This window comes from Strix aluco, chromosome 5 (genome assembly GCF_031877795.1).
Source record: "Strix aluco isolate bStrAlu1 chromosome 5, bStrAlu1.hap1, whole genome shotgun sequence".
Taxonomy (NCBI): Eukaryota; Metazoa; Chordata; class Aves; order Strigiformes; family Strigidae; genus Strix; species Strix aluco.
In genome coordinates this window covers 58,313,129-58,333,631 of record NC_133935.1, presented here as the reverse complement: position 1 = coordinate 58,333,631, position 20,503 = coordinate 58,313,129, and the positions used below count along the sequence as shown (strand labels likewise).

The 20,503-nt window shown below is 38.7% G+C and overlaps 1 protein-coding gene across 1 annotated transcript in view; it reads left to right on the top strand.

Moving 5' to 3' along the window:
- Positions 1-18,880, top strand: part of DOCK4 (dedicator of cytokinesis 4) — a 255,555-nt gene extending 236,675 nt beyond the window's left edge. Inside the window, exons 44-54 of the mRNA XM_074827524.1 lie at positions 1,744-1,827; positions 3,668-3,787; positions 4,132-4,253; positions 4,534-4,654; positions 5,167-5,248; positions 5,466-5,575; positions 6,726-6,893; positions 9,091-9,163; positions 11,379-11,492; positions 12,423-12,484; positions 15,781-18,880. Of these exons, the coding sequence (XP_074683625.1) occupies positions 1,744-1,827; positions 3,668-3,787; positions 4,132-4,253; positions 4,534-4,654; positions 5,167-5,248; positions 5,466-5,575; positions 6,726-6,893; positions 9,091-9,163; positions 11,379-11,492; positions 12,423-12,484; positions 15,781-16,206 (1,482 nt within the window). The 3' untranslated portion in view covers positions 16,207-18,880. The remainder of the gene's footprint in view (positions 1-1,743; positions 1,828-3,667; positions 3,788-4,131; positions 4,254-4,533; positions 4,655-5,166; positions 5,249-5,465; positions 5,576-6,725; positions 6,894-9,090; positions 9,164-11,378; positions 11,493-12,422; positions 12,485-15,780) is intronic.
- Positions 18,881-20,503: the final 1,623 nt, after the last annotated feature.

Sequence of the window (20,503 nt, the reverse complement as noted above, 5' to 3'; positions counted from 1 at the left end):
ACTGGTTTCAATACAGGATCAGATTCCAGGAAAATCTACAGAAGTAACAGTTATTTTGCAGCACCTTCATGTGTGCTAAAAAATGGCTGTAGACTGAGCCACTGTGGTTGTTTTTTTAGTTTTTCTAAACACAGCTGGAAATGCGTGAAGAGTGTGCTTTGCACCCACTAACACCTCTCAAAGTGCAATTTGTACTATAACTTACATTTATTTTAGCTCCTTTACATGTGCTGGAAGAGTAGAGGCACTTTCATGATTAATTAATGGAAACCACCAGTTCCAAGAATGTTACTGGATTTGGTAAAATCCTGGTTTTTTTTTTTTCTCTAAAACATTGGTGATTTTGTTTGAAGTTAGATTATTACATCTCTGACTCATGTTACAGATCTGTATAAATCTCAGCCCAAAACTTCTGGGACACCACCTGCTTGATATTGAACGAACATTAAGCTTGTAGCTGTGGGGAAAAAAAAAATCAGCTGGCAGAAGTTAGGGATTTGGGATTTTAGCAAGTATGAGAGGGCTCCTTTTAACAATTTAAACATGAATTCTTATAATTCTGCTTATCTGCAGTGAAAGAACCATGTATAATAAGTATTCTTCATTACAGTATCATCATTTTCTAGATAGGTCTCAGCACTTCCTTGCTACGGGTTGTCACAGCGTGAAATTTCAGAACTGGATCAGAGGGAGGGGTATATTTACCACCAGCTCCACTGCTCCCCATATTTACAAATGGTTCTGCATAGCAAAGATTTTAACAGCTGAAGTTGGATGGAGAACCTTGTAAGAAGTATATGAGGGAAATGCTAAGACAGGTGCAAAAGGAAAACACAGCACAGAGCAGCCACTATTATCCTCTCAACTCTGTGGGTAGAAAACCATGTGTACATATAGGTACGTGTACAGACAGGTTTTGTGACATGCATTTTTGAGAAGGTCTAGCAATCTTTCAGATGAGCAGCTGGGCATTTTCTTTACGGAATAGTATCAAGAATTGTTGTAAACTCAACGTAATCCCCTTGCAGGGTAGGATAGTTGCCATGTTAAGAAAGATGCAGGAGTGAACAACAGGGCAGTGTTATGTCCAGACCGTTGCTGGTGGGTAAAATGACTTTGAGGTACTGTAGCTGGTACAATTTGAGCACTGGACAAGGGGTGGAAAGTCATGTAAGCTCATGAACACACCTGGATGTTGGTTGGCTGCTCCTGAAGTAAGAAGTCTGGCTTTTTGACATCAATGTTGCTGTGAGTTCTTTAAAACATTATATTTATATTAAGAATGAACAAGATAATGTCACAGCTCCAATACATATAATAGCATACAATTCTACACTGTTCTTAAGATATCTTTATATTTAAGGAGTAATGAAGCTCCTAGTATGAAAAGAGAGGAAAATCTAACTCTTTGTAATTATTTGAAACTCCTGTGTCACAGTTAATGGGGAAAAGATACTTAGTTCAGATGACCTGTGTTTGGTTTCAACTGTGCTTTGCAGGCTTCCAAATTTAATTCAGGATCTGTCCTGGGTATTGAAAAACTGGTAAATTCCACTCAAAAGTGGCTATGTTTTATTTGCTCTTATTCACCACCAATGCATATGTGAGTAATTATTTATTTATTATCCTCTATCACAGTAGAAAGAAGCTTTTGTTTCGAAAATATAATCTAGAAAGTTGTTTTTTAAAAAAGTGATGTGTTTTTACTTACTTTATGTCACCTTGTGATTTTATTCCACTTAGGCATTCTTTGTTAAAGAATACATCTTGAACCATCCAGAGGATGGAGAGAAGATCACACGCTTGAGAGAGCTGATGCTTGAGCAGGTAAAGTGAGGAAAAGACTGACTAGGTGGCCTGCTCAGCTGTTCTAGCTAGAAGTGTCCCAAAATAAAATATAACATTTCAGAGGTTAATAATTGCCCAGTGGTCTTTAGTATTTTCTGAGTTAGATTCCAAGTAGACAGTAACTTTCTATACAAGCAGGTTTCTGGGTCATGTTAATATTTTTTTGCCAGTCCTTTTCATCACCATCTTAATCACTTCAAGCTATTCTAAATTAAAGGTTGAATGAGAGGCAAGTTTTTGTCTTGTGATGCTCATTTGCAGATATTTGCACAACATATTTTAACCACTCCTACAGAATAAACATTATGTCATTGAAACATTTGATGGCTTCAGCAAATATTTTTATGACATATTTTACCAGTACTACGGAACAAACATTTTCACTACAAGGTTTAGCATAAGAGCAAAAAAACTCAAAAAATCTTAATACAGTGGAAGATATGTAATAATTGACAAAGTAGGTAGACAGTAAAATAAACACAGAGTGATTAAATTAAACAGGTGAGTATTCTACACATTTTATGATTTTTGTATTATTTCTTCATTTATTTATAAGACAAGAACCTACCAGGCTCAAATATGAAGTGTCTCCATTTGGAAATGCTGAAAAAAAATATTTTGATCAAATGACCTTACTAAGTATTTCACCTTTTGTAACTGACATTTACCTATCTTCATTCTATGCAGCATATTGAAATTTCCAAGATTATTACCAACTTGGAATAAAGAGTATTGGAATTTGCAAGATGTAAATTCCATTTTTTGTCAGTGTCGTGGTATCTTTTGGTCAGATCAGCCGAAGGACAGATCCTCAGACAGTATAAATCAGAATAGGTTCACTGAGCTCACTTTAATTTCATTTAGATAATGCATGATAATTTACATTGCAGTTTTGAGTTCTCAAGCTATAGTTAATCTCACTAACCCTTACCATTAATTGGAGTTAATAACTTCCCATGACAAAAACATGAATTCCAAGCGATAGCAGTTAAACCCTTTCTGACACCCACAGACTATTTAACAGAAAAGGCAGAGCATTGAGAAGGGCCAGGATGGCTGTGTGTGTGTGGATGGGTGTGCTGCAGTCCTGACCTCGGGTCAGTGATGCTGTGCAGCTGTGCCCGCTCGCAGGCTGCCTGAAAACGTCAGCTAGTAGCTCTCATCCAAAGAGAATTACAGCATAGTGTAGCTATTTTGTTTTTAAATTTGAGTTTATCTGATTCCTCATGTAACCAATTCAGTATCTTAAATGCCTGTGACTGAATTTGAACAAGATTAGAGTTTTAGCAATGTTATTCTGAAGCCTGTCATGCCTTGCGTCAAGAATATACATAAAACCACCACTTATTGAAGCCTCTGGGGAGCTGGAATAGGCTAGGGAACCATGAACTTCACTGAAAATGTATTACAGGGTCTCTGATGGATGTGGCCATTGCTGTTGTTTCATGCTTTTTATAGCTGTACTTGTAGAAAATGGCTTTTATTTAGGGTTTAGAACTGCTCCTTTATAAAGTTGCCATTTAGCCAGATTTTTCACTATGTTATCCATAGTGTTTTTTATATTAGAATTGAATTCATATAGGCTAAATCTTTGGGAAAGTTGAATAGTAAAATGGGACAAGGCATAAATCCTCTTGTGTCTTACTGGTTTTGGTCTTTGACCTTGTTTGATTACAGGTCTGTCAGGGATTTAGACAGATCCTCGTACAGTGTGCATTTTGTTGGATTTTTTTCATTAGTATCCTAACTGATGATGAAAGCTTAAAGAAAATGAATCAAAAATGTCTTTTTCCTCTCTTTCCTCCTGTCTCTTCTGCAGGCCCAGATTCTAGAATTTGGCTTGGCAGTGCATGAGAAGGTGGTACCGCAGGACATGAGGCCATTGCACAAAAAGCTGGTGGATCAGTTCTTTGTGATGAAGTCAAGTTTGGGAATACAGGTACATGAGCAGGTGCATGGATAAACCAGGAGACCGTTTAGCTGCAGTAAGGGTTGTTTAATTTTCCTAAGCAACAAATAGTGACATCTTTTGGTTGTTTGTCCACATTACATCTTCTAGCATTCTTACAGTACCACGAAGCAGAGAAAGTTAAATTTTCCATCCAGTGCAAATAGTCACTTTACTAAAGGGAAAGTATTATCAGCAAAAAGTTAAAATACTTTTCTTACTAATGGTGAAGCTGATCCAAAATTCAGATATAACTTCTCAAATGACTATCTGTATCTTACAAAATGCTTAATGATATTATGTTAATTTTAATTAATCTTTTAACAACTCACCAGGAATTTTCTGCCTGTGTGCAAGCCAGCCCTGTTCATTTCCCAAATGGAAGCCCTCGTGTATGCCGAAATTCCGTACCTGTTTCTATGAGCCCTGATGGCGCCAGGGTAATACCACGACGCAGGCAAGTTCAAATACTAGCAATTAATAGATTTCGTTACTCACAGAAGATGACCCATAGAATACTTTTATTGTATGCACACTTCCTGATATGGTCCTCCTGAAGTTATCTTCAGTCATGAATAGCGTGTGTGTGTGTGTGTGTATATATATATATTTTCACTCTCTCTCAACTAATAAATCCAAATTAAACTGTGGAAATTAATAAGCGTACTGTTTTCACATGAAGAGTTATAATTGACAACTAGAGTTAACCATTTTGTATTTCATTATTCTTATAATAGTCCCTTGAGTTACCCGGCTGTCAATCGATATTCATCCTCATCACTGTCATCCCAAGCTTCTGCTGAAGTCAGCAATATCACTGGGCAATCAGAAAGCTCCGATGAAGTTTTTAACATGCAGGTACAAATTATTGTCATTTTTCAGACTTCTTTCTTACAAGGCTATTTGCTAAATTAATGCTTCTGTTATTTAATTCAGAACTCTCAAAGTTATTGCTGATACTTCTTTTAAAAACCAAAACTTTAAATGGGCTGTTAACCTTAACTTAGAAAGAACAACTTTTTTATGTAACTGTTTCTTCTTCTTTAACTTAGAGCATGAAAATTTTACAAAAATAATAAGCAGCAATGCACTGTGATGTGAAGTCAGCTGACCTTACATAGCCTTTTTTGTCTAGTTGTCATAATTGTGATGGAATTATATTAATATATTAATTACGTTTCTACTGATATTTTACTACATCTTTGTGTAGTTACATTAATGCTCTTTATACTGGTTTGCTACTTTGAAATACTGAGAAACTAGTCTAACAAATTGCAAGTTCTTCGTTTTAGTGAAAAGTATGTTATAAATTTTTGTTTTCCAAACCAGTAAGTATGATGTGGTAACAACAGCATCTCTTCTATACGCAGCCTAGTCCGTCTACCTCAAGCCTGAGTTCTACTCATTCTGCTTCACCTAATGTGACCAGTTCTGCTCCGTCCAGTGCCAGAGGTGAGTGCTCGTCTCCTGTGGTAAGCCATATTAAATGAGTCTTGATACATTACACAGCTGAATTTCTGCATGATATCACTGGTCAGACATCAAATTTAGCCAATTGTTTGAGGAATATGAATTACTGGGGACAGAGGATTTCTTTGTCATAAGCATAGAATTGAAATGTCTGAGTTTCACTGCATGAATTTAATCACGTGACACGTTTATATTCTAGCCTCTCCTCTGTTGTCTGACAAACATAAGCATTCCCGAGAAAACTCTTGCCTGTCCCCCCGAGAGAGGCCGTGCAGTGCCATCTACCCTACTCCTTTGGAAACCTCGCAGGTAGGAAGCTTGTAGGGAGTCCTCTGAACACAAGTAGCTAAGAAGATGATAAAGGCACTTGTTGAACTTCAAGCAGATTCAGTGTATGCTCACTGCTGTTAATTTTCACTGCTTGGATTTTATAAGCAAATACTCTAAAATATTTTACATGAAAGAGATTTGAATAGAATACATAGTGCTTGATCACATTTCTGCTTGCTTTGCCTAGGTTTAGATCTGGTTTTTGATATTTACTCACTGCAGTGAGAGATGCAAAGGCTTACCAGATGACACAGTCTGCTTGAGTGAAACAGCAGCATTTGTTCAATCTAGGGAAGAAGAAAGAAAGAAAAACTGTTATCATGGCAGTTGTCCATGTTGACCTCCCCTTTATTTCTTCAAAAATAGCTAATCCTAGCCACTGTGAGATAATAACCCGCTCCATGTGGCAATTCCTATTTTTCAGTGTAGTTTCAGAAGAGAAACATAGACATTTTGTTACTCCAGAGAGAAGAATGAATTGTGATCTTACCTTAAAATTACTGTTACATAGTAGGTCTGTATGAAATTTGTGTCTTTTGAGTTATCTGAAATAAAAAATGAGCTTGGTGAGCTGGCCAATTTTGAATCCTTATTTCATCATTTCTTAATAGATCTACTTTTCTTCTTAATAGATCTACTTAATGTACCTTTAACACAGTTGCTGGTTTAATCCGTGCCATCACACAATGCACTTCTTGCTGAAGCTGAGGAAGATAAGAATATAAGTACAGTGTGAAAGGCCCTCCTCTCAACACTCTCATTTCCACCAGAAATGTTGCCTCTTATAAAAAGCAACTTGGTAGTCCAGGATCCTTTATTTTAAAAATGATTTGTTGGTTTCTCATTAGTGGTATTCTTGTCCCTTGCTTCTTCAGTTACCGAATTGGCTCTTGATTTAATTTTTTCCTCTTTTCTGTGTAAGTGAGTCCTCATGCTGTTATCTGAGGGCTTAAGAAGTAATACTGAATCTTAGGCAGTTCTCAGGAACTACTTACTGATATATCTACTGGGCACTTTCTCAGCGGTAGTGGAGCCAAACCAACATACAGAAAGGACCAGGAGATGTTCTTTAAATAAAGCGGTTTTACAGTTTGCCGCAAAGAAAAAATTATCCCATTTTTGCTCCCAGACTGCAAACTCTTGCTTTGCCAAGTGGAATGCGACTTCTATCCCCCATTCTACCCGAGATTCGATAAGGGAGGCTGAGGAAGTCGTAGGCCCAGTCTCCGCTCTCTCTGAGACTCGCCCAGCAGGAAAATCTCCCAATCTGTCTCTACCCTCAGTGTCCCAAGAGAGGGTAAGTAGAAAATTAACTTGCTTGTATAGTGAAGTATGTTTCAAAGGTGAGAAGGTCTGACAGTTTCTTTCAGCCTTTATAACCATAAATGAGGATGTATCTTTCTGGGGAAAGGTGCGGTTTCTTTCTCTGCTGCTCTATTCCCCAAGCAGTAAAAATGGACTGTGATCAAAAACAAAATTTTGATTCTCTGCCTTCTGATTAAGTGGAAAAAAAATCCTCAGGACAATTGTAAGGAGATATCTTAGAGATACCTGCAACTCTCAGAATTTAGATGCACAAACTGTTCCTTGTCCTTTCTATTTATATTCTAACACCAGTTAACTTCAACAGTCTTGGTTGGAGCTTCACACTAAGATAATGAGGAAAGGATCACCCATTTATGAATGTCTTTGTTACAGCTTAATGAATATGATTTTCACAATAGTTTTTCAAATGAGAAAAATGAGATACACAGGGAAATTCCTGCACTTCAAGTCCAAATCAAGTCCTTTCAGGCTATAGCTACCTCATTTAAAGAAGTTTGATAGACTTCACAGAACAAGACCACAGCAGTACTGCATCTGCTTCCCTCATTTGAAATTGATGCTCAGGGTTATCTATGCACATCTGTTTTCAGTCAACATCCATTTGTGCTTGCTTTATGATCTCTGGCTGAGCAATTGTACAGTGTCTCTCCAGCTCTTCCCATACTCTGAAGAGGAATGCCTGCTGCTATTGACTGGTCAACAACCCTCCTTAGTTCTTGCACTATTATTCTTCTTAATGGAACCTTCTGGGTTTCGCATTTTTGGGGTTTTTTTCATTTCATTAAACATCCTGTGATTGCTCTTGTTCTTCCATATGGTTTTATATTTCATCGTTTCAGTATGTCCTTGTTTCTCTATATTTCATTCAGCTTTTGTCTCTATCTCCTCCAGTTTCAGTTGCTTTTTCAGCCTTCGCTTTTTACCTTCACAACAGAAAACAGACTTCAACACTTGCCCACCAGATCCTAGTGCACTGCAGACTCACTAGGCAGCAAACATTCAGTCCAGACCAGGCAGGAACATATGATCACATTTTCTGTCACATTAGAGTACACATGTAGTTACACCACCTCAGTTTAATGGTAACTCCAGGAAAACAGGTATTACCTGATGCAATATGACTCTAGTACAGCATAGATAGGCAAACCTAGTGTAGCTCAAAGTCTACCAAAGCATTCTGTCTATGAAGTGTTTTAAGTCAGATTGAATTGGCCAAATATTTATTCCTCACTTTGTAACGTGAAGCTGCAGCATGTTAGATCAATGACAATTACTTTGCAGCTGGGTTTGCCATCTTGTGGAACCACAGCATAGTGCCTCGCTGACTCGGCATGGTCTTCTGTGAACACTGGAAAGAGATACAAGAATTGATATGATTTGGAGTTCACTGACTGTCTGACCTTACTTTAGGGAAAAAAAAAACAAAAACAAAACAAAAACCCAACGAAAAAACAGTAAAGTTTATCTGTTCTCATTTTCTTTGGAAAGTACATCTGAATTACTTGTAGGATTAAATGTACACTCTTTACATCTGTTATCAAGATAAACTAGTAACGCACAGATTACTTGAATGCTGCTGCAAGAAATAACTAGTGGAATTTTAAAATTGTTTCAGAAATTTACTGTTTTGGTTTTTTTTTTAAATGAGTATTCAGAAAAGGAACAACAAACACACTTTATGTGGCAGCTCTTATCCACAAGGGAAGTAAGAACACTGCTACCAAAGAAGTCAGGGTTGGAAATAATACACAATGTTCTTCTAAGATAACAGCCATATCTTGAATATTGTCAAACATTACACGTTCTTCAGATCCTGATTCTGCAATGAAATTATTGCACATCTACCCCTGCACTTGTTTAGTAATCTATCAAGATACCACTTGAGGAATGAGCCTTAATTTGTTTTTTAGGGAGCTGGAAGTTGCTGGAACTCAGTACATAATAATCCTCCCTCTGATTCCAGTTGTGTAAAGTTTTCAGAAAACTAGTCTACTCCCTATTTGTATACACATATGTTTATGAAACTGTTTATGTTCTTAGGTGGTATTTATCATTCTACCTCCAAATAGATCTCTGTAGTGGGGATAATAATAAAAAGATACGTTTTCTTAAAGGCTACTGAAATACAACAGCAGCTACGCATAAACCATGCTGTTCTCAATTTACAGAGAATGCTGTTTAATCATATTGGAGACGGTGCTTTGCCACGAAGTGATTCCAATCTGCCCGGCCCTGACAAAGGTGAGTGGAAATGCTGCAGCATACCAATCTTGGAAGCAATGAAAATACAGTTAATCTGCCATATTCCTTAGAATGCTAATTCTTTTGAGCATGTACTGTTACTTTCAAAACACTCTAACTAACTAAATTAGGCTAACACTCTTAAGTTTCAAAACACTGCCAAAAAGGGGGGAACATGGTGTTTATTTGAACTGAGTGTTGCACTCAGAAGGGCCCAGAAGTTTGCAGGAAGGGGTGATAGAGCAGCAGGTTGTAGCAGGCTGCCTGTGAGAGCTGTCCTTTCTGCTTCTCATGAGAGATATATGGGGTGATGAACTTCTGGACACTGGGGCAGAGAGAAGCTATAGAGATGAATAGAATCCTGAAGTTTGGTACCTGCAAGTCCTCTTTACCAAATATAAGTCACTGTGCTTTTGGTTACACTTTGATGGAAGAGGAGAGATCAATTTGGGGTTTGTTGGGTTTTGGGGGGGTTTGTTTTTAATTAGAGTAAATGAAAAACCTATGAATTTCCATAGACAAAATATTGCCTTTTAGAATTTTGCACCTGGGGAAGTTCAGTATTGTTGGCAGTTATTGTGCTACGATTTCATTATGCGTTCCACATCCATAATATGCTCCATCACTTCATTACATGCTGCCCTTAAAGGATAACATAAAGGATACTGTAACACAGGTGTATTGAAAATAAATATTTTAAGAATATACTGTAACAAGAACTGACCAGGTATCAGATTTTCATCAATAAGAGCTGATTTTTAGAAGTACTTTTGTGTCCCAAGTTTTTATGAAAGCTCAAGTGTGGAATTTTTCACAGGGCTGAAAAACATATGAAATGATTTAACATGGAAATGGGAAAACTTTTCCACTGGTCTATGCAGCCAAGTACATTACAGAATTGTTAAAATAAAATATTCTCTCCTGGAGACTTTAGCAGTCCAAAGAACTGACTGCCTGGATGACTTAAAAGAAAAAATTGGCTTGTCAAGAGATTCAGGCATTTGAAGTACCTAGGTCTGGTGCCAAGTCGTTTTTAGGATGAGGGCAAAACCGTACTGCTAGGTAACAGCCTACAATAAAAAGCAAACAATATATAGTATGTTTTGGCAATAAAAAAGCAAAATGATCCTCCAGAAAATAGATTATTCTGTGCACTGTTCTCAGAGTCAACTAATGTGCAATTATACTCTAACAATATTGTTATAGATACGAAAGAAATATTATTTGTACTATACTTTTTGTATTAAGTCTGGTATATACTGGTATAGTGGGATTGCAGTCCTGAGAGCCCTTGGTGTTGCTGTAATAGCAATAATTGATACCATCAGTTAGCAACAATACTTTGCTTTTTGCTTCATCTTTGTAAATGAGCACAGAGTCCTTGCATGTGGTTCTCTACTCACAACTATGAAACAAGCAGACAAGAAGCAAATATAAATATAGATATAAATATAAATATAAACATAAATAAATATAAATATAAATAACAGACAAATACAACAGCCAATTTTACTCATGTCAAGGTGACAGTCAATTTACATGATCAAGCAGAGATCCTTGACCATAGATACAAACTGCATATATAAATTTTCTCAGTCCACAATAACTTCTTCATTTGATTCCCCCCCCCCTTTAATTTCTTCCAGTTTTTACTCCTTTCATTTTGTGCCCTTCTTTCCACCTTCATTCAATTCTGAATTTGTAGCCTATGCAGGCAACAAAAGACTGTTAGCACGGAAAGCTTTCTGAGAGAGGTTGTTTGGAATTTGGTGAGTTCTTTTCTCTAGTCCTTTCTATATATAAAATGAGTTAATGGAAACAGTTTATGAATAGTCTTTTCCCCTCTGACTAGAAACCTCTAAATAGGAGTCTGGTGCACAGCTAAACTGATTATATTAACAGGCTTCAAGCTTATCTCCCTTTGTGGCTGGATTTGCAGGGCACCAGAGTGCTATCTCAGCTGCTCCTGTTGTTGATGGTCCCAACTGCTATACAGTCAAACTGACCTGAGCTCCAGATGCATACATCAGTCAACCAGGAGATTGACAGCCATTATTTAAGAGCTTTTCAAATGCTGATGTAATCATGAGAGCTTTTCAAGCATGCTTGTTAAGTTGTTTAACGTTTTCACTCTGTATTTTTACCCTCATGGATAAAGGCAAGTCAGAGAGCTAGAAGTGTTGATGCCTATGCTAGCTTTTTCATTCTCTTCCAGCTGTAAACACCACTCCCAGCAGCTGGAGCCTGGACAGTGGGAAGGAAGCCAGAAACACATCAGAAAGTGGAAAGCTTATATCTCCTCCTGTACCACCAAGACCTGCACAGACTGGTGAGTTAATGGACATTTCAGGCTAAGCTCCAGCAAAAAAATTATTTACTTGAGAGCTTAGATTCTTTCCACTCTGATTAATGTTTAACTTCTTGGGCAGGATAATTTATTATTTGATTACTTCCATGGAAGGCTGTAGAACTGCCTCCGCAGGTATTTTCATCTCATTAATGTTCTCTGTAGCATTCTGTTTCCAATACTCTGCTCCTTCACTTAATGTCTGAGTAGTTTCAGACAGTTCATGCTGGTACTAGGGAGGATGATCAAATTTAATCTTTTGATCTTATGATAATTGGAGGTTAGCAACCAGAAATGGTCATTAACCACAAAGTATCTTATTGGCCAGAAAATGCACAGCAGTCATGGAAGTACATGAGTTCTGTTACTAAAACCAATTTGCCTTTCAAAATATTAATTTCCATTTAAAGGAAAGGCTGCTTAAGTGATACTATAAATATAATTGTTCTTAAGGGAGTGAAGACACTTGTGTTTTACACTTATGCCTCAAAGTATGTCCAGGCATGTTTACAGTATATTTACAGGTAAATGTATGACTTATGGATGGTGTTTTTTCTTATTTGATATACAAATACATAATACATTTCTTAAGAGCAAAAAGAGGAGGGGAAAAGTTATTATACTGACTTTTTTGAATTTTGTTATCATTTGCTAGGATGTAAAGCAATTTACAGTGATACAAAATTTGTCAGAGAAGATGGATGCAGAAATTTCTTATACTGCATTGATTGCACTGCAAGATAATCCTGAGAACAAAGTAAAACCTCTAAAACTATTTACAGCCATTGGGCAAGTACGTAAAGGGAACTAGAGATAATGTTTGTGTATCGAATGATCTCCTACCCAATTAAAAAGATTTCTTAGTGAAGACTGTAATGCCAAGAGCACACTGATATCTTTCTGACTTTGCAGCATCACCAGCAAGACACATAGCCTCCGTTTCCCCATCTCCTGCTGGCAGATCACCAATGAAGGTACTGTCTTATTGCAATGAATTGTCTTTGTGGGACAGGTCGTATGTGTTGTGGGGTAGATAGTATATATTTAATATACATTATTTGGGATTATATTATGTTTTCCTTTTATTGTCATATGCCTATACAAAAACTGTTCACAAGAGTAAGTAGCCATAACAATTACAGCAGTTCTGAAGATTTTCAAAGCTGCAGGCAAGAAATGTAATCTTCTGAATCTTTTGCCTCTCAATATTAGGCTTCTTACCTACATGGATAGTCAAGCTCACTTGAGTCAGTGGACAGAAGGGAGCGTAAGAAATAAATGTAAGAGGTGCCCAATGGTCCACCTAGTCCAGAATTCTGTCTCCAACAAAAGGGGAGATGCCAGCTGAGGAGAATCTGTTGTGCAACCCATTCCTCTTACTCCTCCAGCATCCAGAGCTGTTGGATTAGAGGGTCTGTTAGAGAGTAATCCCTGCTTCAGTCATTTTGATATCCATTTCCTCTGAAGAAAACCCAGGGAGGACGTGTAAGAAGTTGGAAGTAGTTTGAAGCCTGCCAGTAGGAAACATTAAGCACAGGCTGTGAATAAGCATTGTGTCTTCTCTGTCAGTTAAACACCCATAGCAATCTGAGATCCAGGCTAAACTGAGCAGGCTTCATTTCTATTTCAAGATACTTGAATGTGTCAGTACCTGCTTGTTGCACAACAGCTTTTTGTTGGAAAACCTGATCAGGAAATCTGTGTCTTCCACAGCACCGGAGGACATGAACACAGCCTACATATTCCGGGCAAACCCTGGTACTGGCAGACTACACAGCATTAGTCTCAGGGATAGCTTCTAACACCCCACTGAAGCAGAGATAATTCTGCAGATAGAAATATGAGGGTCAACAACCTGGAAGGGGAGGAAATAGAAAGAAGCATGGCTGGTGCTTCAGGTATTCAGGTGCAAGGGCAGAGGGAGGCAGCCCTGCTGATGTGGTCCCTTAGCTACCCAATGCCTAACTAATGCTGCAGAGGTGCACATCTCCTGAGGAGAAGGGAACTGGCACCTCAAAATGCCTTTCTCCTTGAGATCCCTAATCACAAGTCCACAGTCATTCTCCCATTTTTCATCCTATGAACCTATAACATTTCTACCTCTGGCTGCACAGTGGTCCAGGTTCAACACGGAGCGATTGTGTTGGCCATCAGAATGCCCTGTAGTCCTATTACCATAGTATACCTTCTGCTGCAGTGAGCACCGATCCCAGATTTTGCCCTAACTGCTTATTAGGAAGCTCTTCAGAGCATTAGCATCTTGTGTAAAAGGTGAGCGACTCTTCCTTTTTTCCTGAATGGACTCGGTACTGATGATTCTTAGGGATGTTTGAAGCTTGTCCTAACATTTTTTTCTAAAGGTCAGGATAGAATTTAAGCATTTTACAGCCAAAGTCTGGATTGCTGCCTGGAAGAGGAATGCTGGCCCAGAATACTTCAAGTATCCATGAATTTCCAGACTGTTTCCGTGTCCAGACTGTTACTCACTACTGGTACAAGCAGTCTGCACTGCTGTCAGGAATCAAGTGCTTACCCCTGCTCAGCTCCTAAATTGAAGCAGGCAGGGTTTACACATATTTGCTCTTGTTCTGAATGACAAAAGCAAACGTCCTAAATCTTAACTATGGTCACTTAATCCAAGTGTCAGGCATTCTTGGAACTTGAACCAATTACATCATTTATTTGAAAACCTTGACCCTGGGCATTTGTGGGGGTAGGAGTGCAGCTGCAGCCTCCTCACATGCAGAGGAATGGAACCTGAAACGAGTAGTTAAACAGGCTCCTCACAATGTCTGAAATGTCTTTAACGTGTACTGAGCATTAAATAAAACTTGCTCTGCTCTTCCCTAGCCATATACAGGGCTCAGTTTTTAGCTTTGTTCCAACTGTTATGTGCTGCCAGAGAAGGCCATCTTAGTACAAAAACCCACTGATGTAAATGAAGATTTTTTCCATTGCTTTCAGTGCACGGTGGATCCAGTCCTAGATGGATAACTAAAATTATCTCAACAGCATAAAGTCAGTGCAGCCAGCTCATGCACCCCCACCCCCCCCCACTTCTCCTTTTCCTCTCCTCCTCACCCTTTGTTGCATGGCTCACACTCTCACCTCAGGCTGAGCAGTTGAGCGCCAACCACAAGAATTGGGGTGAGAAATTTGTCTTTGTGATTTCTCCCTCTGATTTTAGCCTGTGCTTGAGGCCATGAAGCCTAGATTGTCTCAGATGACTCCAGTCAAAATTAGATATGTTGCAAAAACTTCTCAACTTGCAAAGTACGGTCTAACCTTTTACAGTTTTCAGCTGAAATTGCTTCACTAGAATAGGACTGCTAAATGTTTTTAGGTAGGGCTTTACTGTTCCTGCCTTTTATTCTTTGTCAGCACTGTTGTTGCCATGCAGGCCATCAGCTCCCCGTCCCTCACCTTCCCCTGCAAACCTGCGCAGCCGCTGGTGCAGCCATTTGCAACCTTTGCCCTCCATTGGACCCTTGTCCCTTGGGGCCCGCAGTGGTGTTTTGTGTGAGCAGCTGCATGGTGTGTCCAGGGAACGCCTGGGAGATGGGGGAGAGGATGTGTGGAGCAACTGCGGTTCAAAATGCCGCCTGCAGCAGCAGTGATGCCTCACCTCCTGCCTTTCTGCTGCTGCCCCGGAATAGTAACAGGAGCCATGAGCCAACTGGGGCTGGTGTCCAGCAGCGGCCATTAGCCTGGCATCTGCTCCATCCTTCACCTCCGACGTTGGTATTATGACACACTTGGAAATGATGCCACGATGTAAATGCACTTTTCGTTGCATGACGGTGCACTAAAACTGTGAGGAAAGCTTTGGAAAATGAGTTTGGAACATGAGAGACTGAAGTAGTGACTGGGGTGCGAGTCCTGTGCTTTGGCGTTAGGGGGCAGGACACCACCAGGTATGCCTGTACGGTGCTGTGCCTTTCACTTAGAGCCAGGAAAACCGAGGGTTCATTTTAAAGGCTTCCAGATTTTTCCAGGGTATTATGATAGTAAGATAACATTTAAATACAGTTTTACTTCCACTTACATGAATTACTGGCATGAGCACTGTTTAATGTGTACCTAGGCACTCTTGAAATGAATTTTTTGTAGGTTACTTACTGGATCTTAATTAAGCAGGGACGCAATGTTTACGTTTATCAAGCCTCAGAATCTGTGCACTGTATCTCGTTTAAGTTTTCAGTCTGAGCACAGAGACACTCTCCCTCATTTACTCCAGGGAAATTCTTCTTCTGCCCTTTCTTTCGAGCAGGGGTCTGTGCAGTCATTCACACCGTCTCCAGTGGAGTATCATTCCTCGGGGCTGATATCCAACTCCCCGGTGCTGTCGGGGAGTTACAGCAGCGGCATCTCTTCGCTCAGCCGATGTAGCACATCAGAGACGTCAGGCTTTGAAAGCCAAGGCAGCGAACCAGCAGTGACTGTCCCAAGCTACAGTGTTTCTGAGGAGCCTGTGAGAAAAGAAAGTAAAACCCCGCCGCCTTACAGCGTGTACGAGCGGACTTTGAAACGCCCTGTTCCTCTACCTCACAGCCTCTCCATCCCACCCACCGCAGACCCGCCGGCGCTGCCGCCCAAGCCACAGCTGGTCCGGCCAAACAATCTGGAAAACAGCAACAGGAGGACTGAGCAGGTTCCCCGGCCCAGGCCTCTGCCCCGCAAAGTCTCTCAGCTATGAGAAGCCACTTTTATATTTAATTGCAACCAATTCTTTACCATTTAAGAAATAATATTTTTTAAAAATGGTAAAATGCTTTTAGTTAGGCACTTTAATATTTCACCCACCTTTTTTTTTGAGTAATTTTTGAAATGCTTATTAATATTATGTTGCACATTTGAAATGAAATTACTAATTTAGGTTGCCAGATATTATAGGAAGCATGAATGAGAGGATTTTTTTTTTAATTTCATGGTGGTGAATATTGATAAATGCTTTTATTTGTACTTTATTTTTATTTAAAAAATTAAATCTAAAACCCTACAACTCTCATGTGAGTTAGCTGAATGCTTCTTACAAAATGCAGAATATACTGACTGGATCTTTACTACTAGAGATAAATGCACGCTTTCTAACAAAGTAGTCTGTAGACTAGGATGTTTCTGCAAGTAGGCTGAAGGTTGTTTCTCATATCCAATGAACAGGTTGCTCATTTTAAATGTCTGTGGCAAAATGGAGATATAATGCAAGTTATACTGCAGAGAACTGTTGTAAGAATGTGGTTTGGAATTTCTGAAACACACACTTGGTTTATGTTATTTTTAAGATGGAAAAATACCTGCAATTCATTCAGCGTACAGCACCGTTCTGGTGAATGTTGATAAGGTTTTGTGCCATTAGTGTATTACTGTACCTGGCGCATCCTTTTCTTTTTGAGGTGCAATTACTTTTATTCTTCCAGTTAATGTGGGGTTTTTGTTGTTTTGGTTTTTAAAAAGCTAGCAGTTTGCTAGTGGAGGCTCTCTGCTGTTTTTGAAAGTTCACCCTAACATACAATCTGTGTATCAAATGGGTACAAATGAATTGTTCATTACCTTGCGTACAAGAATCAGTACTGACTAGTACCAAGGCAATACACTAAATGAACAAACCTTAAAAAATACAAATTACTGGTTATTGATCAATAAATTTCAGAAGCTAATTGCAAAGGTCATTAATAATTGTGTAAAAACCTAGCAAAAATTCTGAATAGCTCTTTGGATATGTACATATCAGTGGAGTCAGGTATTGGGTTTGATTTTTAGCTTGAGTTCATCACCATCATCTTCATTGTAGGAGAATGGTGTTTGACCTTTAGGTTGTATTTTAGTGACTGGCATCTGAAGAGCTCTGGAAAGCTAATGCTAAGCCGTAGGAATGTGGAGGGGGGAAAAAAAAAGCACCTTCTGTATGTATTTTTTGTATCCTCATTCTTTTACTGACTGTTTAACATGTGCTTGGGAACAGATGTGTGAACTGCATTTTAAATCATGCTGTTAAAAATATTCTCCCTCTTTTGTTGGGAAGCTCATGTTGATTTTAGCTGTGTTTGATTTGTTGATAGTTTAACTGGAAGAAAGTGACCACTTTTTATATTCTCTCAATTAAACCTTCAGCAGTTACAAGCTGTTGATGGTAGTTATAGAGGTTTTCTATAATAAATGTTCAAGTATTTTTGTACATAATTGGTAAATTTTAATAAGGAGTGTACCATTATGTGAAAAAGAAGCAAACAGTTGTGTATGCAGTAAGATTGTTATAATTATGCCAAATACTTTATGTATGGAAAAATGAATATTTGTAAATATGTGCTTTTAACAATAATTCTGCCATATTGACTTTACAATTTTGAATGTCAGAAAAAATTAATATATGTTAAAATATTTATGTTTTAGTGAAAGTATTCATAACTTGAAAAGGAACATACGAATTTTAGCTTTGTATCTTGCTGATTTCAAAGTCTGAAATTCCTTGAACTAGCTCTTGCTTTCTACTATAACAATTTTGTGTCTGTAACCACATCATAAAAGGTGTAGAAGGCTACATATTTATGCTGATATAAAGAAATAATGCCTGAGATTTAAGTAAGGTGTCACAAGTAAGATAACAAAGCTGCTTTGATTTTTTTTTTTTTCACCCCTGTGTAGTTTAATAGATTTTGTTGACTAGTGCTTGAGCACAGTATGGATCATGTGCTTTTTGCTCCTGAAGCCATTTTTTTTATTTCTGGCAGTGAGCAGAGTTGATGACTTTATATCATTTGCGTGCATTACTGAAGTCAGCTTTGCAGCAAAACATTTCACAAAGTTTCTGTTTACCTAGACACTTACATTGGTTGCTGCATAATGTTAATATGGGGTAAAAGAACTTGATTAATCTTTACAGTACAACTTGTTTTCTACAGAATGAGAGATTATAATTCAGTTTGTCACAGAATTAAAGTTCTGACTCCTTGTCTTGCTAAATCCAGGGTTTTTTTCTGTTAAAAATCTCCTGATGGGTCTAGTTTTCTCCCTATTTGGATCCGTAATTGGTTTGTGAGGCAATGTGGAGAGTATTGACCTACTCTTCTGAACAAGTGAAGAATGTAAAATTTACTAGGAGAGTTCACTGTAAATTAACCTGCATGAGTGCTCTGTTTTTATAACCACGACATCAGGAATACTCTGAACAATAGCAGATGGTGTAAAATTGACAGAGTACTCTAAAACCGAGCTGACACATTTTCTGCTTAGCCAGTTTTGACAAATTGATTCTGTAGATCAGCTTTTCAACCTGATTTCCTATAAAAAATGTAGTATGAAATTTTGTTATGTATGTTGCAACGCCCAGCGCTTGAAAACCTAATGTAAATAAAGGTCTCGTTTGAATTTTATGTATTACTCATAAATGTAGTTTTATCACTTTCTGGATGACAGTGACTAAGTCAGAAACTCATATAGGAGGACCTATGAGGACTGTTACTACTCAACAGCTTGAATGTTAGCCAATATATGCATAATAGGTGAGATGATCTCTTGCATTCAAACACTGCATTTGAGATGCTGGTAGCACTGGGATGCCACAGAAGCAACTGCAAACTCGGTTGGCTGGCTTTGAAATGATACAATTCAGACCAGTTCTCATGATGGGCTAATACCTCTGTAGTGTGAGTGAACTCAGTTATCATCATGTCTCAAGTCAGATCATAGCCAATAGCTTGTGTCCTGAAAGAAGCACAAAGCTGAAGATACCGCATGATAGTAAAGGTTTCAGGGTAGTGCAGTTATGGCCCTGTTCACATGGAACACGGTCTGGCTACATGTAAATCTTCTATTCTGTATGAAAGGGGCCTTTTGCCCTCCTGCCTGACCATTCTTCTTGTTCAGAGATTGTCCGACAGCATCCACAAAAAGCATGGTGACTGAGCAAAAAGGTACCAATAGGCAAGAGCTATGCCTGAGGTATAAATGATGAAAAGCATCTTGTTTTGAGTGTAACTGTGATCAGCGAGGCGTGTGTAGCAGCATTGTATCAGTAACCCCAGATGCTGACAGACACAGCTCTTTGCTCCAGAGCCCTGTTGGTAGCCGGGTTTTCCCACAACACTCTGATGACTCAGGTAGAACTTTGACATATGCTTGCTGAAGGGCTAAGTCCCATCTGCTGGGACTGTGAAAGGATGTTCACCAGTGGAGCCCTTGAGATTCTGACCTTGAACCAGATTCTGTAGGAGAAAGCCCTTTCCATATTGATATAATTTGTCTTTATCTTGCCCTTGTCATTTTAATTCAGCTTTGACATATATTTCGTATAAGAAACTAGGATCATTAGTTACTTTGGATAACATTAACAAAAAAACCCTTGTGATTAAATGGCTAAAATCCACAAGCCTTAGGAATATGAAAGGTTTAGAGCTGCATACCTCACGTGTGGACTAAGCATCGGGATGGAGTGGGGATGTCTCTCCCTGGGTGGTAAAATAAGGCTGCTGAAGAGAGAACATTAAATATTTTTTAAAATTGGATTGCCTAGTAAGGAACTCTGTGTGCTTGTAATGACAGGATGATGGCTTTGCAGACTTCACTGGGGACAGAGCCTATGTCATGAGCCTCCCAGGCATGGCTGGGCAAACTTACCCAGTTTACAACTTGTGTGAAGGATACAGTTCATAGCTCCTCTCCAACTGACTGATGGTGGGATTGTATTTATTTCAGGAAGACTGTGTTAGAAGAAGGGAAAAGAAGGTGAACAGTTGAAAAAAGAAAAGGGGGGCAAATAAAACTTAAGCAAAACCCTTGGCTAGATAATTAATCCAAGTGTGTTTTCACACAGCTAGGAAAAATAGTGGAAGAAATTGAAATGTTAGCTAAAATTGAAGCAATATTTCTTTAAGCTATTGTAGCATGATTTTAACTGCTGGTTGAGCCAAAGAGAGCAGAAGGGAAGCTGGAAGTCCTGACAAAATACAGGGATTTTTTTTATTTTACAAAGGCTTTGGGGTGGGGTTTTTTCTCTT